Below are 14,140 nucleotides of genomic sequence, written 5' to 3'. Positions count from 1 at the left end.
CAGCGTGCATGTAATCCGAACATCCTCATTCGTTTTACAGTCGCAGTCAATTACAATAACGAGAAATCTGCGGGACTGTTTTTTCGCCTCCTCTGTCCAACTCCAGCATCCTAACACATCAACTACATTTCTGCAAATTAAACCGAATTGAAATAGAAAATATAAAAAAAAGAAAAATCCTTACGTGATTGCGGACAGCGTGGACGCGCTCCAAGTTTCTCCCCCTTTTCTACAACACACACACACACACACTCTCTTCCACACACATATCCACACGAAGAAAGAGAAAAAAAAAACCACTGTCGCCTGTTCTTTGCTCCGCGTCGAAGCCCGACATAGTTGGTTTCACTCAAAAAGAGCAGAGATGGAGAAAGAGAAAGGAGAGTGAGGGGAAAGGAAAAGAGGAGGAAGAAGAGGGGGGAGAGGAAGGAGGAGAGAGGAAAAAAAAAACCCTCACGTTCAACCCAGAAGATGCTCACGTTTGGCTCTCCTCAATTATCCCCTCCCGTGAAGATAGGTGGCGTGCGTTTCAGGGGGCTTCTCCTCTGTGTTCCATGGCAAAGAAAAGGAGGTGGAAAGAAAAAAAATGTCATTAGAAGAGGCGTAACACGTCAGTCCCTACCCAGGTTTGTTTCCTGGAGTGGGTGTAAGACATCAGTTGTAAACCTGCCCTAGCAGGAATAGCGGTCCCTCCCTCCTCCCAACTATTTCTAAGGCTTTATTTCTAAGGCTTTATTATCACCGGTGGAAAAGGATCCGCTCACCGACGCGCTCCGGTATCATCCCTCCTCACAACTCCACATCTTTACTCTCCTACAACCAGGTATGTATCTGCTCTGTTTTTTAATTTACAGCCTCTTTTTTTCTGGTTTTTGTTGAAGAATTGTTGGATCCTAAACTTCCACGACGCGTCCGCGTCAGAGTAGAGTTCAACTTTGTCTTACCTGCGCAGGTGGAAGAGAGGTGCGCTTCTTTTCCACACGTTTCGGTTTTTTCCCTTTTTTCCACCTCCGTGATGTAGAGGCGCCCTGCAGATTCCTGACAGCCGAGGAAATGTGCCTTGTGCGGGGCGTTTGGCACCGCACAGCACCGCTGTGCTTTGTAGGAAATAAGGCGATATATGGTTCCCGTTTTCCGTCTAAGTCTCTCCAGACTGTGTTACTGCATATTAGTGTTTATATCGTTGTGCCAAACGCCCGACGACAAACAAAACCACTCGTCAATATTCACTCACACTAATAACGGTATTTGCGCTGATAAATTAACTGGCGAGTCCAACATCCCACACAAGCGATGTCAGTCTTATCTCTTTTGTTTATGCGCCATTTGTGCCTTTAAAGATTTTTTTTTCTCTTTCTTCTTATGGTGCGGAGTCAGCTGGCACATTTGAACAATTACTCCCCATCTGCTATTTATTAACTGTTGACAAGACTGTTTGGATTTAGTTTATTAAACCTAGAAGAGCAATTTTCTCAAGGCGCACCCAAGTGTTTATTGAAGTTCTATGAGTTTTAATCAGACCACACAGTTGAGGCTTATTGCAGGCTGCAGTTTCTTTTCCTTAAACTCTGGATTTGACCCTAAAATTTGGAGAAAAAAATAAATGTTTTTTTTCGCCGCCTGCGCAAAAAAAACACCCAACACTGGAAGCGTAAAACTTGATCAGATTCAGTACAAAAATCAGTAAAATTCACTAAATAAATAAAAAGTGAAAAGGATTTATTTTCTTAAAAGTGGCCAAAAAAAACCACAAAAGGAGTTTGTGTAACTTTTCTCAATGAAATAACTCGGAGTGTCACGTTTTCGCTGCAGTTCCTGACATGAATTGTGCTTTCACTTATAATAAGAGGAAAGATAATTCCCTGCGTCCTGCTGCTGTTTGCTGTGCTGTTCATGTTAATGCCACTAAGGTGACAGCCGATCAGCTGAAAATCAAAATTAGATAGGCACAGAGCCCCATTGCCGCTCCTTCTCATACTTTCACCCACGGCGCTTTTTTCTTTTTTACAATCTGCTCCTTCATCCAAGTTGCAGTTTCTTGTCCGCGTCCGGCGCAAGTGGATCCTCACGCTCATGTCCTCATTGTCGCTGCCGCTGCTCTGTGTGTTTTTCCCGTCAGATATCAAGGCTGAAATCAAGGAATCGAGTCCATGCGAGCTGCCATCTGATCCCACACTCACTTATCAATGAAGCAAGAGATCATGGCGGATGGCCCCAGGTGTAAGAGGCGAAAACAAGCCAACCCGAGACGGAAAAACGGTAAGAAAATCACGGGGGACACAAAGCAAGCAATCGGGAGGGATATTTGTTTGGATGTGAGCCTGTTTTGAAGGTTTCCACTGCGGCTCGGCTCGTGTGGAGGTCCGCGGCTGGTGCGCATATCTGCCTTCCCCTCTTTACGCAGGGAGAAAGGGACCGTTATCCAGAGCACAAACTGTGCGTAAACACACCCGTGTTTTGTTGCAGCCCCACTCGAGCCTGTGGAATCTAAAAAAATATATTAAAAAAATAGCGGTTTTGAAAAGTGTGTTTTCAGGGGATTAGTGTGTAAAGGCTGCGAGGTGGTTAGTTGGAAACTTGAGCATGTTGGAAAGTTGGAGTGTAGCGGTGCCGGCTGGTTTGTCGCCGGGACAAAATCCGTCATGGGGGACTGGGCTGTGAAGCGGTCACTCAGAGCATGGGTGGCTGCATCAGTCTCGCTGTAAAAGTCCAATCTTATGACTTAAGTGTGATTTGCTTTACCCCACGCGCTGGCGTGCGTTCACCACGACGTGTTTGTCCTTATTTGTCTTCTCCAAAGCACATTTGAAGTCATTTGTTGGTTTTCTGTGACAAAGGGAGTTGTGAAATAATTCACAGGAGGGTGGCAAGTTGTTTGTTAACTTGTACGTTTTTGTTTACCTCTGTGACTATTTTTTATTATTTTTTATTTTTTTTATTTTAGTGGAGTAATTCTATATAAATAGGATGACATGTCCAATAAATGCTGGACATTAATTGGGTCTGGGCTGGGGAGCTGGAGGTGGAGATGTGTTGCTTTTCTTTCTCCATTTGACTGCACACTTTTCCCACAAGAGGCAAATCTGCAGTGACATTTCCTGGCCCCGTTATTCCTGATTATTCCATAAAGGCTCCAAACACACTTCACATTCACACTGACAAAAACGAAGCAGCAGCGTGTGTAAAACACAGAGACTGCATGTTCAGTTGAGGCTTCTTCTTTTTTTATTATTAATATTTGCCTCTTTTTTTTAATCTCTGCCCCCACAGGTTATTTATCTAGATCAGATTTCATTTATTGATTTCCCACAATCAATAGCAGACAAGCATTTTGTTCCACACTAAATAGCACAAGAGCACAACACTCGAGCAGGAGATTTCCAATACAAATATACTGTACATTTGCAGTTTTCCATACACTTTTAAAGGGGGAAAAACCGAATAATAAGACACATTTAGAGACATGACAGCCTGTTAAACTGCATTGCCCACCTGTTTTGTAAAGGAGGAGCGAGAGGGAGAAACGCAGCTTTATTGGCTTTTGTACCAAACGTAGCATTTGATAAAATAATATTAGCAAAGCAAATATAATTTTCACACCCTTAAACCTGACAAGAGACGGTGAGCTTTGGCAGGACGTGTAAAGAATATTTATATCTCCAATAAAAATGGAGTCACTCCTGCATCGAGGAGAATGTAAGCTACATTTTAAAGAAAATAGATTTAATAGTGATCTAGTTTTAAATGTGAAATATGAATCCTTTTTTTTTTTTTTTCTTTCTCTCATACCTCTGCCTGATGACACCCCCTCATAACCTCACCTCCCGCCCTCCCCTACTCACCCCCAATCCTCCCCCCTGGGAATGCAGAGGCTTATTGAGGCTTGGCCACTCTCCTCTCCCTCTCCCTCTCTCACTGTCTCTCTGCCTGTCTCTCTGTCCTTTTCCTGCCTGGCTCTGTGGAGAGATGGTAGGGCAGGGCGAAGCGTGTGACAGCCGCTAGGACAGACTGATTCCTCCAGCAGTCACTAACACACACACACACACAAAAAAATGAAAACGCCTCGAATGCACGAAAAAATGTAGCGTACATTAACACAAACACACTCACACACACACAGGAATTTTCTTTCTTTTTTTTTTTATTTTACCAGATGGACAGCGGATGCATCCAGACTCGCTGTTTCCTGTTTAACTGTCAAATCAGATGAATATACACACATTTGAAATAAGTACAATTACAGCTAATTTCACTGAATTGATTTCGGTGTTGTCAGTGTGTATGCGAGCATGTTTTGGTGTAAATTATAATCTCCTTGCCACCTGTCATTATTTTTATCCCAAAAAAAAAACCAAACTCATGTTTTATACGTTTCTATGAACACCGGTGCTTTTTTAAATATTTGATCTGCTGGATATTTTCTTGAATTTAATCCGTCCTCACAGACAGAATAAGTGGGATTGTATTTGTGTGCCAATTAGTGTTAATGAGGCATTTGCTCACTAAGTTGTCCGACCAATGACAGTGTCATCCAGATGACTGTTGGCCTTGAGGGCTGGAGGTGCTACTGTAGCTTTACTCACTCACTGACCGGTCTGTCATGTGGTATTTAACCACAGTACATGACTTCTCCCCTCCTCATCCCAAACCCTCTTCCACGTCGCTGTGAAGCCCTTTGTCTCACACCACCCCTGAAAGTGAAATGGCAGCAATATCTAAAAGCAACACAACCTGAAACATTAGTTTTTGTCGTCCTGTTCCTCATTGTTACGCCGCAAAAAAAGAAACAGGAAAAAAAAGAAAAAGATGGGGAAAAAACCTCCTCTCCTGGTGTGAAACTTGATCTCAGCAGCGTGAAGTGTTTGAGAGTTTGGCCCTTGCCAGGTGTTGCTTGTCACATCCAGCTGTGAGCGCCCAACAGAAAAGCACTCGCACACCTGTCCTTATTTTCTTATTACTCAACCGGTGCAAGCATCAAAAACATGCCTTTTCAGACAGGATTCAGCTTTGTAGTCGTGTTTATATTTGTGTGTTACGCTGACTCTTTGCACTTAAACTGTGGCCGCTTTCGTCTGACCAGAGGATTAAAGAGGAAACGCAGATGGAGGGTTTTTTTTTTGTTTTTTTTTTTTTGGCCTTTCTGGTAAACGTTTGATTCTGTATTACCCGTTTTTGTTTTATTTTTCTCTGCTGCATGACATTTCAATGTCAGGACATGTCTTCAGGAACACACTGATTACATAATCCGGGTTCAGCAGAGGAAGAAGCAGAAAGCAGAAAGACGAGGCCGGGCTTCCCTCTCGCCTCACCGTCAATCTCTGGCTGCACGAGTTTGATATAATAATCTGAATGTAGTTTTTAAAGCTATCGCAGATTCACGCTTTACAAAAATAGGGGAAAAGTGTGCGTCTGAGTAGGTGCAGGAGGACGCAGGAAGGGGGGGGGGGGTAGCCTTGCTTTTAGACGTAGACAATGCCAGATTTCTGCCAGTCTAAACAATTTGTCCATCTCTATTATTCCTGGGCCTTTTTTAAAGTTGTGTTCGCAGCTCCCACAGTAGAGAATAGAGAGAGAGGGGTAAGACAAGGTGCTCCCTTTCTTCTTCTTCCTTTCTGCCTTCTTCCCTCACCCTCCGCCTCTTTCCTCCCATGTCCCATCCACCTCCCTCCCTCCCTCCCTCCTCCTTCCTTACCCACATTTTCCCTAAGGTAGGGGCATTTTTTTTTTATTTGCAGAACAAGGGGAGGTGAAAGGGGAAAAAGAAAGGGGGGGGGGGGCAGGTTTCGCAGCGCACTCTCAGACAATTGATTGTCACTGGTAATGTGTTTCATTTACATGTTTATACCGTCAATAGTGGCAGGGGGTTGTCCACCGCGCCATTCACTGCTGTCATTCCCATACGGGGTTGGGCAATTGTGTGGAGCAGCCAAAGCGACCACCTTAAGCTCCTGATGGATTTTTCCTTCTTCTTCTTTTATAGAGAGAAGTGTTTTTGCGGGGGGGGAAATAAGGGATTATTTTGTTTAAGCAAGTCAAATAATTACTGTGCGATATTACAGGTACCAGCAGGAATCACTCTGCAGCAGGATGGGAGGTGTGTGTGTGTGTGTGGGGGGGGGGTTATGTTGTACTCAGAGTCTCACAGATAGCAGGAGATGATTCCGACTGGAGTATTTTCTAACGTCGGCCTTGTGGTTGAATCAAAATAGACACATTCCAATTACCCCTTGTAAAACAGCTAGCAGGTTTCCCTCAATGCAGGCTAATAAGGAGGCATATTTGTCCTGTCACAACTACACATTGCACTTTGGCATGCTGCGTGAGGCCTTATTATTTTCCGGTGCGTACGGTAGCTTTTTGCATCACTTGATTTTTTTTTTTTTTTTTTTTTAAAGCTCCCTCTCCCTCGGCTGCAGTCGTCACAAGCTAAATATATCCATCTGCTCAAAGTGTGTGAGTCAAGTGTATATAGCCAAGCACATAAAAATGAATGGACTTCCCTTACGAGACCATTGTGATTTCAAGCGTAGCGTCGGTATATAGGAGGGGAAGAATGTTCCCTCTGGGTAACAGTGTCAGTTTTGAAAGGGATCAGTTTGTCAAAGGTCCAGGAATATTTGCAGTTATTGTCGCTCACATGATTTTATTTTATTTTATTGTGTGTGTGTGTGTGTGTGTGTCGCGGGGAGTCAGAGATGCAGTCATCGCAGTGTGATATCTTCGGCTTTCAAGCTGATATGTTATTCAACAATTCCTCTAATATGTGCTTTCCACAAGGAATTAAACCAGGAATGTAGCTGAGCAACAGCATTTCCACACACACACACACACACACACATGCAACAGCGAAGCACAGTTTTTTCATGCTTTGATAAGGCAGATAAAAGCAAATACTGTAGCATGGCTTGTGGCAGTACACACACACACACACACACACACACACACACACACGAAAACTAATGATCATCTTGACTCCATCTTGGACACTGGGCAGAAAACTTTTTTTATCCATCCCTCCTCCTCTTCCCCAAAAAATAGCCAAGAAACATTTTTGACACATTTTCTCCTTCTTTTTTTTATTATTATTCCTTTTTTTTTTTTTTTTTTTTTTCAAAATACTTCCTTCTTCGACCGCCCAGCTTGTGTGAAGATATTTTTCGCCTGGCGGCCAGAGAACACACACTTGCAGAGGCACCGCGAGCCCGGACCCCTGACACCGCGGGTCTTTGGAATGCCTTAGGTACGATTTCACTTTCGCTCACATCAATGCTGACCTGAATGCCTTTCATATCTGATCCGCCGTGTCTCTCCTGGTAAACATCCCCCGGGGGGAGAACAAAGAAAGGAGCTCCTCTTCTTCTTCTTCTCCCTCTTAATCACAATTCAGCCCCTTTCGCCGCCAGCAGCAGGGCTACACATTTGCATTCAGCATCAGAAAAGGGCCTGAGATGAAAAGGGGGGCGAAAAAAATGAGAGCAAGAGAGGAGGAAAAAAAGAAGAAGAGGAAGGGGAAAAAAATAGGGAGAGAGTCAGAAAGGGGTGGGTGGATGGTGGAGAGAAATAACTAGGGTGTTTGTGGTTGTTTGTTGGTCGTCCCCTGGTTACAAGCCTTTTATAGCCTCCCTACTCTAGCAGGGACCCGGGCCCCTCCTGACAGACAGATAGTGTTACGAGATGGCATGCCCACACTATTCATGGCCAGTCACACTTAAGAAGAAGAAGAAGAGAAAAAATCCTGACTGCGACTGATTGGATTGTGTGTAAAGAAGGCGACGAGGGTCAGGAGCAGGTGTTTTAATGATGCTCTTTTATTTTGTCTGTTTGTGGAACAAAGTCTTTCGACTTAAGCTTTAAAAAAAATGTGGTAAAGGAGTGAGATTAGGTGTGGTCAAAGGTAATATTTGCAGACTGTCATCACAAAGGGAAAGTTTTTGTACGTCCACTTTTATAAACAATGTGCTATTAATCAAGACGGTTATGATATACCTTTATATTATAGTTCCCAGACTAGATGTGTGCTGATCATAAGCAAAGATTCCGTGGTAGGGACGGATTGCAACAGCTCTTTAAATGGCATCATGTGATATGGATTCCAGTTTTTCTTTCTTCCCCTTTTCTTTCTGTTCCTTACTCAGAACTTTTTCTTTTTTTTTTCTTCTTTTTGGTTAAGAAGAAGGATTATTGGTACACCTTCCCTCCCTCCCCCTCCTGGCCAAGCTGCATAGGATTTAGGCAGATTTACTTCAGCAAACACCTTTGGACACTGGGTGAAAGTAGGAGTCTGTTTGCAAAAGGGCCCTTTTGTTCAGAGAGGTTCTGGATAATGCCTTACCAGGCAGCCATGATATTAACCCATGCTTTGGAGGAATGGGGTGGTGGTGGTGGTGGTGTTGTTGGGGGGGGGGTTGGTGGTGTTAACTCTTTGTATGAGAACTCTTTGCCTTCTGTGCGTTCCCTTTGGCATGTCCACTGACCGTCCCTCCATGTTTCCCCTTTGTAATAATAAGCTTTAAGCTGAATTGCTTGTGCTCGCTCTGTCAACGTGAGATTCCTGTGATATTTGTGATGTTTGGGAAAGCAGGGCTGCAGTAGTTGCAGTGTATTTGTGGCGATGTGCACACGCACGCACGCACACACACACACACATGCACTCTTTAAAAAAAAAAAATTAAAAAAAACACACGCACAGTACAACTGCCACTGCCAAGAACGATGAAAGCGAGAGCAGTGGCTGGGATCCGTTGCTTGACTAATACCCAGGCATGAATCAGCCAATAGTGAGCCAATTCTGCCCCTGTGACTTCCCTTTATGTTTAAACGGCTATAATGATGTATCGTCCAAAACAATGTGGTGACACAGGCAGCGGCGTGGCATTCCCTGCATGCTTTTGGCCCAAACTTTGCCTTTTGTTTGTGCGTGATTTAAAAAAAGGCTGTTTTACTTGTAAACAAGCCCCAGTTTTTTTTCTTCAAACTGCATGGCAGCTGAACTGTTACTGAACTTGACTTAAAAATCAAGAAAATTGGTTTAATTCTTGCCTTCCGAACCACAAGCGAGGGCCCTGCTGTATGTAGATATTAGAAGTTGCGATGGGGGGAGTGTAGTGTGCGTCTGCTGCATGTTAAAATTAGGCTGAGAGCTGTGGCGGTGACACGGCGGTTGTCAGAAGTCTGGATGACTCGGACACCGACAACTCGGGACGGTGTGAAAGAAGCAGAGATGGAGAGTGATGGAGCAAAGGTGACAGACTTAAAGGTGTTTGTGGGAGCAGCGTTCTGCCTGTCGAGCATTGACACACCTCCCTCCATCCACTCATTTTCTCTGTCTCAGGATTTGACGGGTCGTATCAGCCCCCCCCCCCCCCTCATCTTCATGTTGGTGTATGTCTATTCTAAAGTTGCAATGCAATCAGATGTTCTTCTCCTGCTTCCCTGACTTTATTTCATGCTTGTTTTCTCCTTTTTTTCCTTCTCTCATCCCTTTGTTTTCGGTGTTTTTTTTTCCCCCACCTTCACTCCTTGCAATTTTGACCAAAAGCAAACACAGAAATTGAAACGTCAGTGGTCCGGCAAATAATTGCATGCATTTGGACTTTTTCATTTACGTGTGTACACTCTTTACCCTAAGCTGGCATGTTTTATGCATTGTATGTGAGGGAAATGCATTTTGAAATATCATGCCTCATTTGAGTGTTCCTCAAGTGAAACTGCAAAGTCTTTATTTGGACCATCCGTTCCATCTCGTCCTGCTGTTTGCACTTATTCAGTTGTTGCACCGTGCATCGCCTGTGATTTTCAACATTTTCCGCGCGTCGACTTTTCCTATTTGCGAGGGGGGCCTGGGTGAGACACGCGGCAGGTTGCTGAGCAGGTGTAAACTTACATTTGGATTTCATAATTAAATGCTGCTCGGGCAAAAGAAAAAGAAAAAAAAAAAAAGAAAAAATCTTTTCCTAACAACATTTTAAATGCATCTTCGCCTGGACGCACCGACGGAATTTGGATGGCAACTGTTCCACCAGATGAAATGTAGTGTGTAATCTCGCTTCAGGCCAAAATTACGGATTTGCCTTTTTGCAATGTGCAGATTTATTTTATCTTATTTCTTTTTTTTTCAAATATTACTGTTTTTATTTGGGATTCATGGACATGAATGTTCCACCTTTTTTTTTTTTTCTTTCTTTCTACGCTGCACGTTATCTGTGTCCAGCTCTGGGCATTTCAGAAAATCCAGTAGCTCAGTATTGATCAGAGAAAACACTGACCTGTCAAATCAAATCTATTTTTAAAGTGCTTTTTAACAAACAGGGTTGTGTGTTAATAGCGCAGCAAAGGAACAAATACAGATTAAATCAAAAGGAACAAACACATCGCAGCTGGTTGAAGCTCATGTGAGAATGCTCTCCTGTGCTTCGTGTGTGTGTGTGTGTGTGTGTGACTTATCACTGCTGTCAGCTGTAAAGCAGGGTACATGACGTTTCTGAGGAAAGGGAGAAAAAAAGTAATCATCCAAATTGCCCATTAAAATGATTTTCTCCCCTTTCTCTTTTTTTTTGGGGGGGGGGGAGAGAGCTGCTTCAGCGGTGACACCTTTGTGCAAACAAGTGTTGAAAGCAGCCTTCGGTTTTTTGCTCTGATGTCGGCAACGCTGATCTGAATGCGACTCTCGCTGTTACATGTGCACACACATGCATTTAGACACACACACACACACACACATAGTGCGTACTCTTTGATGTATGTTTGATTGTCGGGTGGAAGAGCTCTTCTGGCAAGGTCACAGCCACGTGGAACAATCAACAACAGATCATCAGATTAAGGCATGGTGACATCTGGAAATCTCGGGCCTTTTTCCGCACGTTTTCTGCGTCGCATCCTACCTTTCACTCCGCTTTATATAATATGCTATTTGATCAGGACTCGCGCTCTCCCTGTAGTTCATTATTCAGAGGGTGTCTTGCTTCTGTGCCACCTAAGTGCAACCTTTTTTTTTATTTTTTTAAGTTAACGAGGACACGTCTGCTTTCGTTTGTGCTCCGGTCCCCCCCTCCCCCCCCATCCCCACCCTCCCGTCTCTCGTTGAGGTAAATTCAGATGTATTATCTCAGCTTAATTGCAGCTGATTGCCAAGCAAGATTAGGACAAAATTAGGTCATTTTGCGGTTACACAAATTTCGCTCACTTCCACGCTTTCATCTCGGCACTGATCAAGCACCTTCTTAACCGGAGGTTGCAGGGAAAAGAGGAAATGGTCAGAAATTACACTTGAAGTCTCTTTGCTATTCAAACATACATTTAACCCTTGGCAAGAGTGAGTCAAGGACAGCTAAAACATGGAGGCGGCGGCGGTGGGGGGTGGGAGGCGGACTTTGGCGGCATCTCAGCCTTTAAATGTGATCCGTGGAGCAGTCAGTGGACATGTGTAGCAAAGTCAGCCCTGTTAGGAACTCTGACAGGTGAGCGCACGTGTTAATAGATTCTGACTGGAGAGGGATCCCCCTCCCCTGGACGCCTCATGTCCCACCGCTGTCAGGCGCGAATGTCAAACAAACACCTCCTCAGGTAGCGGGGGGATAATCACAGCGACAGGCTTGTCCTCAGCCTTTCTGACACGCAGGGCGAACATGGGCTGAGGCTGCAGCGAAGAGGAGCTCTCTGTGGTTTCAGGCTACAGTTTGGTTCTGGCTTTTGGGGCGAGGTAGTAAACATCGCGAGCACTGGAGGTTACAGTTTGACAGGGACGGGCTCTCTTTGCATGTGGTTGTAGTTTTGGTTTTGGGTAACATACTGTAGCAATCCAGGATTTGGTTTGGGTTTGGAAAAAGCCATTGGATAGATGCTATGTGATTATTATCATTATCTACTTTTTTAAAGTCATGATGAGGTGATAAAATTGAGGTTGGAGTGGTTCTTTGCTGTAATTTGCTATTGACGCCTTATTTTTTGGCCTAAAGATAAATGATGTGATTCATGTTATGGCTGGATCTGGTTCTGGCTCGCGTTCAAGCTGTGATTGCTGGAGAGAAAGTCTGGCTGCAGAGGGTATTTCCTGACTGAGACTAGATCAGATGTAGAGATTTAAGCTCAGACTCTGACTTGGCCCTGTGACTGATCCTGAGGTTCTTTTAGTCCGGTCAAAGCTTAATGACTTGTGGCCATGAGGTTGTCTTTCGACATCACGGAGGGTTCAAATGTTTACTATAATCTTAATGATTTTTGTTGGAGCCTTACAAAGTTCTCGAGGGAGTGGTTATACGTCAAGTACGTGCCTTATATTTCTGAAAAACTTGCAGAATGTGCCCGTTGCTCCATCAGTTGGACGTAAACCAGAGAGACTTTGACAAATATGGTATGTTATTGGATATTTCTGCCTCAAACTTTTCCTTTTGTGTGCCCCCCAGTCCATCTCTCTCCCACCTATAGTTCCATCAATCCCACCAGCCAGTCATGTAACCAGTCAACCCACTCTAATTACTTCTCCCCCACCCAAGGGAAGCTACTTCCTTATCGCCCGGCCGTCTTGCTCCGGCATTCCTGAGATAAATTCCCCACCACTTTGTTATTCTTACTACTTAGGGGTATTGGAATTAGCATGGCCATCAAAGCAGACCTTGTACTCTGCCTTTTTTCTCACAACCCCCCCCTTTCGACCTTATCAGTGGTCGTACATTACAGCCGGGCATGGGATGTGCCCACGAGCTGCAGAGGTGAATAACGGACAAAGGTATCAAGCCATGTGTCTGACATCAAAGACTGGGATGATGAAGCGATGCAAATGCGCAGCTCGCGGCTCTTCGCTGGAGCCCTGGCCTTTTTGGATGTGCAGGTACTTGAGGGCTGCGTGGTAAAAGGATTCATTAAATTGCACTTTGCGGTCCAGGTAGCGAGTGTGTCATTTCATACTGTGTTTGTATTCATCAGGAATGGTGTATTAAAGGGCTAAAAAGCTGTCACTTATATAAACCGCGTGAGCTTCCTAACCTTTTAGCCTCTTCATACCTGTTAAAACATCCACTTGGCAATTCCAAACACACATGAGCATCCTTGGGTAAATAATCAGAGCTCCATTCATCCCTGCAAACCCTTCTTTTTGCACATGTGTGTGTGTGTGTGTGTGTGTTTGAGTGGGACATAGCCCTCGCTTCCTTCCCTCCTTCCTTCCTTCCTTCCGCTCCGCTCCGCATGTTTCCCAACACGGTTTGATACCTCAACAGCATGCAGACGCTGCCTTATAAACTGGCAATCACAGTATCCTTAATGTTATTACTTTTCATAATTAGTTACAGCAACACTCATTCCACGACTGGAGGAAAGGAGTATTCCTTAGTAATTAAGGTAATGAAATATTCATTTATGCTACCTTTTCAGCAGTCTCACAAATGAGGCAGCTATGCTTAATGTCCGCCCTGCCTCTGATTTTATTATGATGGCAGACTGGCACATCTGCAATTAGTACTCGCACTGACAGTTAGTGTTTTGTGCCGAGTGGTAAGCAGAGGGAGGTGAGGTGAAGCGGCAGAGAGTGGGTGCACCCTGGTGCGCCAGACCCCGCCCTCCTCCCCCAGCACCCTCCACTCCACTAACCTTGTCTTTTTCTTTTTTTGCCCTTTTTTGTTACCTTTATCTCCTCCTCCTCCCCCGCCGTCTCCTCCCCGAAGGAGAGGTTACCTTTTCCCAACGGTGCAAAATCAACTTGACATAACTGTTCATCAGTTTCAGTCCCTCATCCACTCCTTCCCCCCCTTCGTCTCTCCCTCAAACTCCCCACCTCACCCCGAGGTAGTTTGCATCAAATCAGGCCCAGTCAAGCTTCAAGTAGAAATTGGCAGCCCAGAACCTGACAGTGGAGAAGAGAGGGAGGGAGAGAGAGAGAGAGAGAGGGAGGGAGAAGGCAACCAAAAGCAGGCAAATCTCAAAACCTGAACTATATCCAAGATGGTAATCATAAGGTCAAGTTTTGGTGTTAAGTGCTAATTAGTCCGTTTAAAATGTGATTGAACTGGGGGAAGATATGGTTTCCTTTTATTTCTTTTCTTCTTCAAAACCAGGTACACTGCGTCGTATTAGTGGCGATAGAAATGATAGTGTTGATTTTTAGATTCCCGCTAACATCTGCGAATTCTTTCACCATGTTTGCAAT

General features: G+C 44.4%; 1 protein-coding gene across 4 annotated transcripts in view; it reads left to right on the top strand.

The window, feature by feature from the left end:
* The first annotated feature begins 537 nt into the window (after positions 1-537).
* zeb2b (zinc finger E-box binding homeobox 2b) overlaps positions 538-14,140 on the top strand; it is an 81,604-nt gene continuing 68,001 nt past the window's right edge. For all 4 annotated transcript variants that reach the window (XM_058654333.1, XM_058654316.1, XM_058654324.1 and 1 more), the window contains exons 1-2: positions 538-823; positions 2,120-2,259. In XM_058654333.1, the coding sequence (XP_058510316.1) occupies positions 2,187-2,259 (73 nt within the window). In that variant the 5' untranslated portion in view covers positions 538-823; positions 2,120-2,186. The remainder of the gene's footprint in view (positions 824-2,119; positions 2,260-14,140) is intronic.

The sequence above is a fragment of the Solea solea genome, chromosome 2 (genome assembly GCF_958295425.1).
Source record: "Solea solea chromosome 2, fSolSol10.1, whole genome shotgun sequence".
In the NCBI taxonomy this organism is placed as follows: Eukaryota; Metazoa; Chordata; class Actinopteri; order Pleuronectiformes; family Soleidae; genus Solea; species Solea solea.
This window is presented reverse-complemented; position numbering and strand designations above follow the sequence as displayed.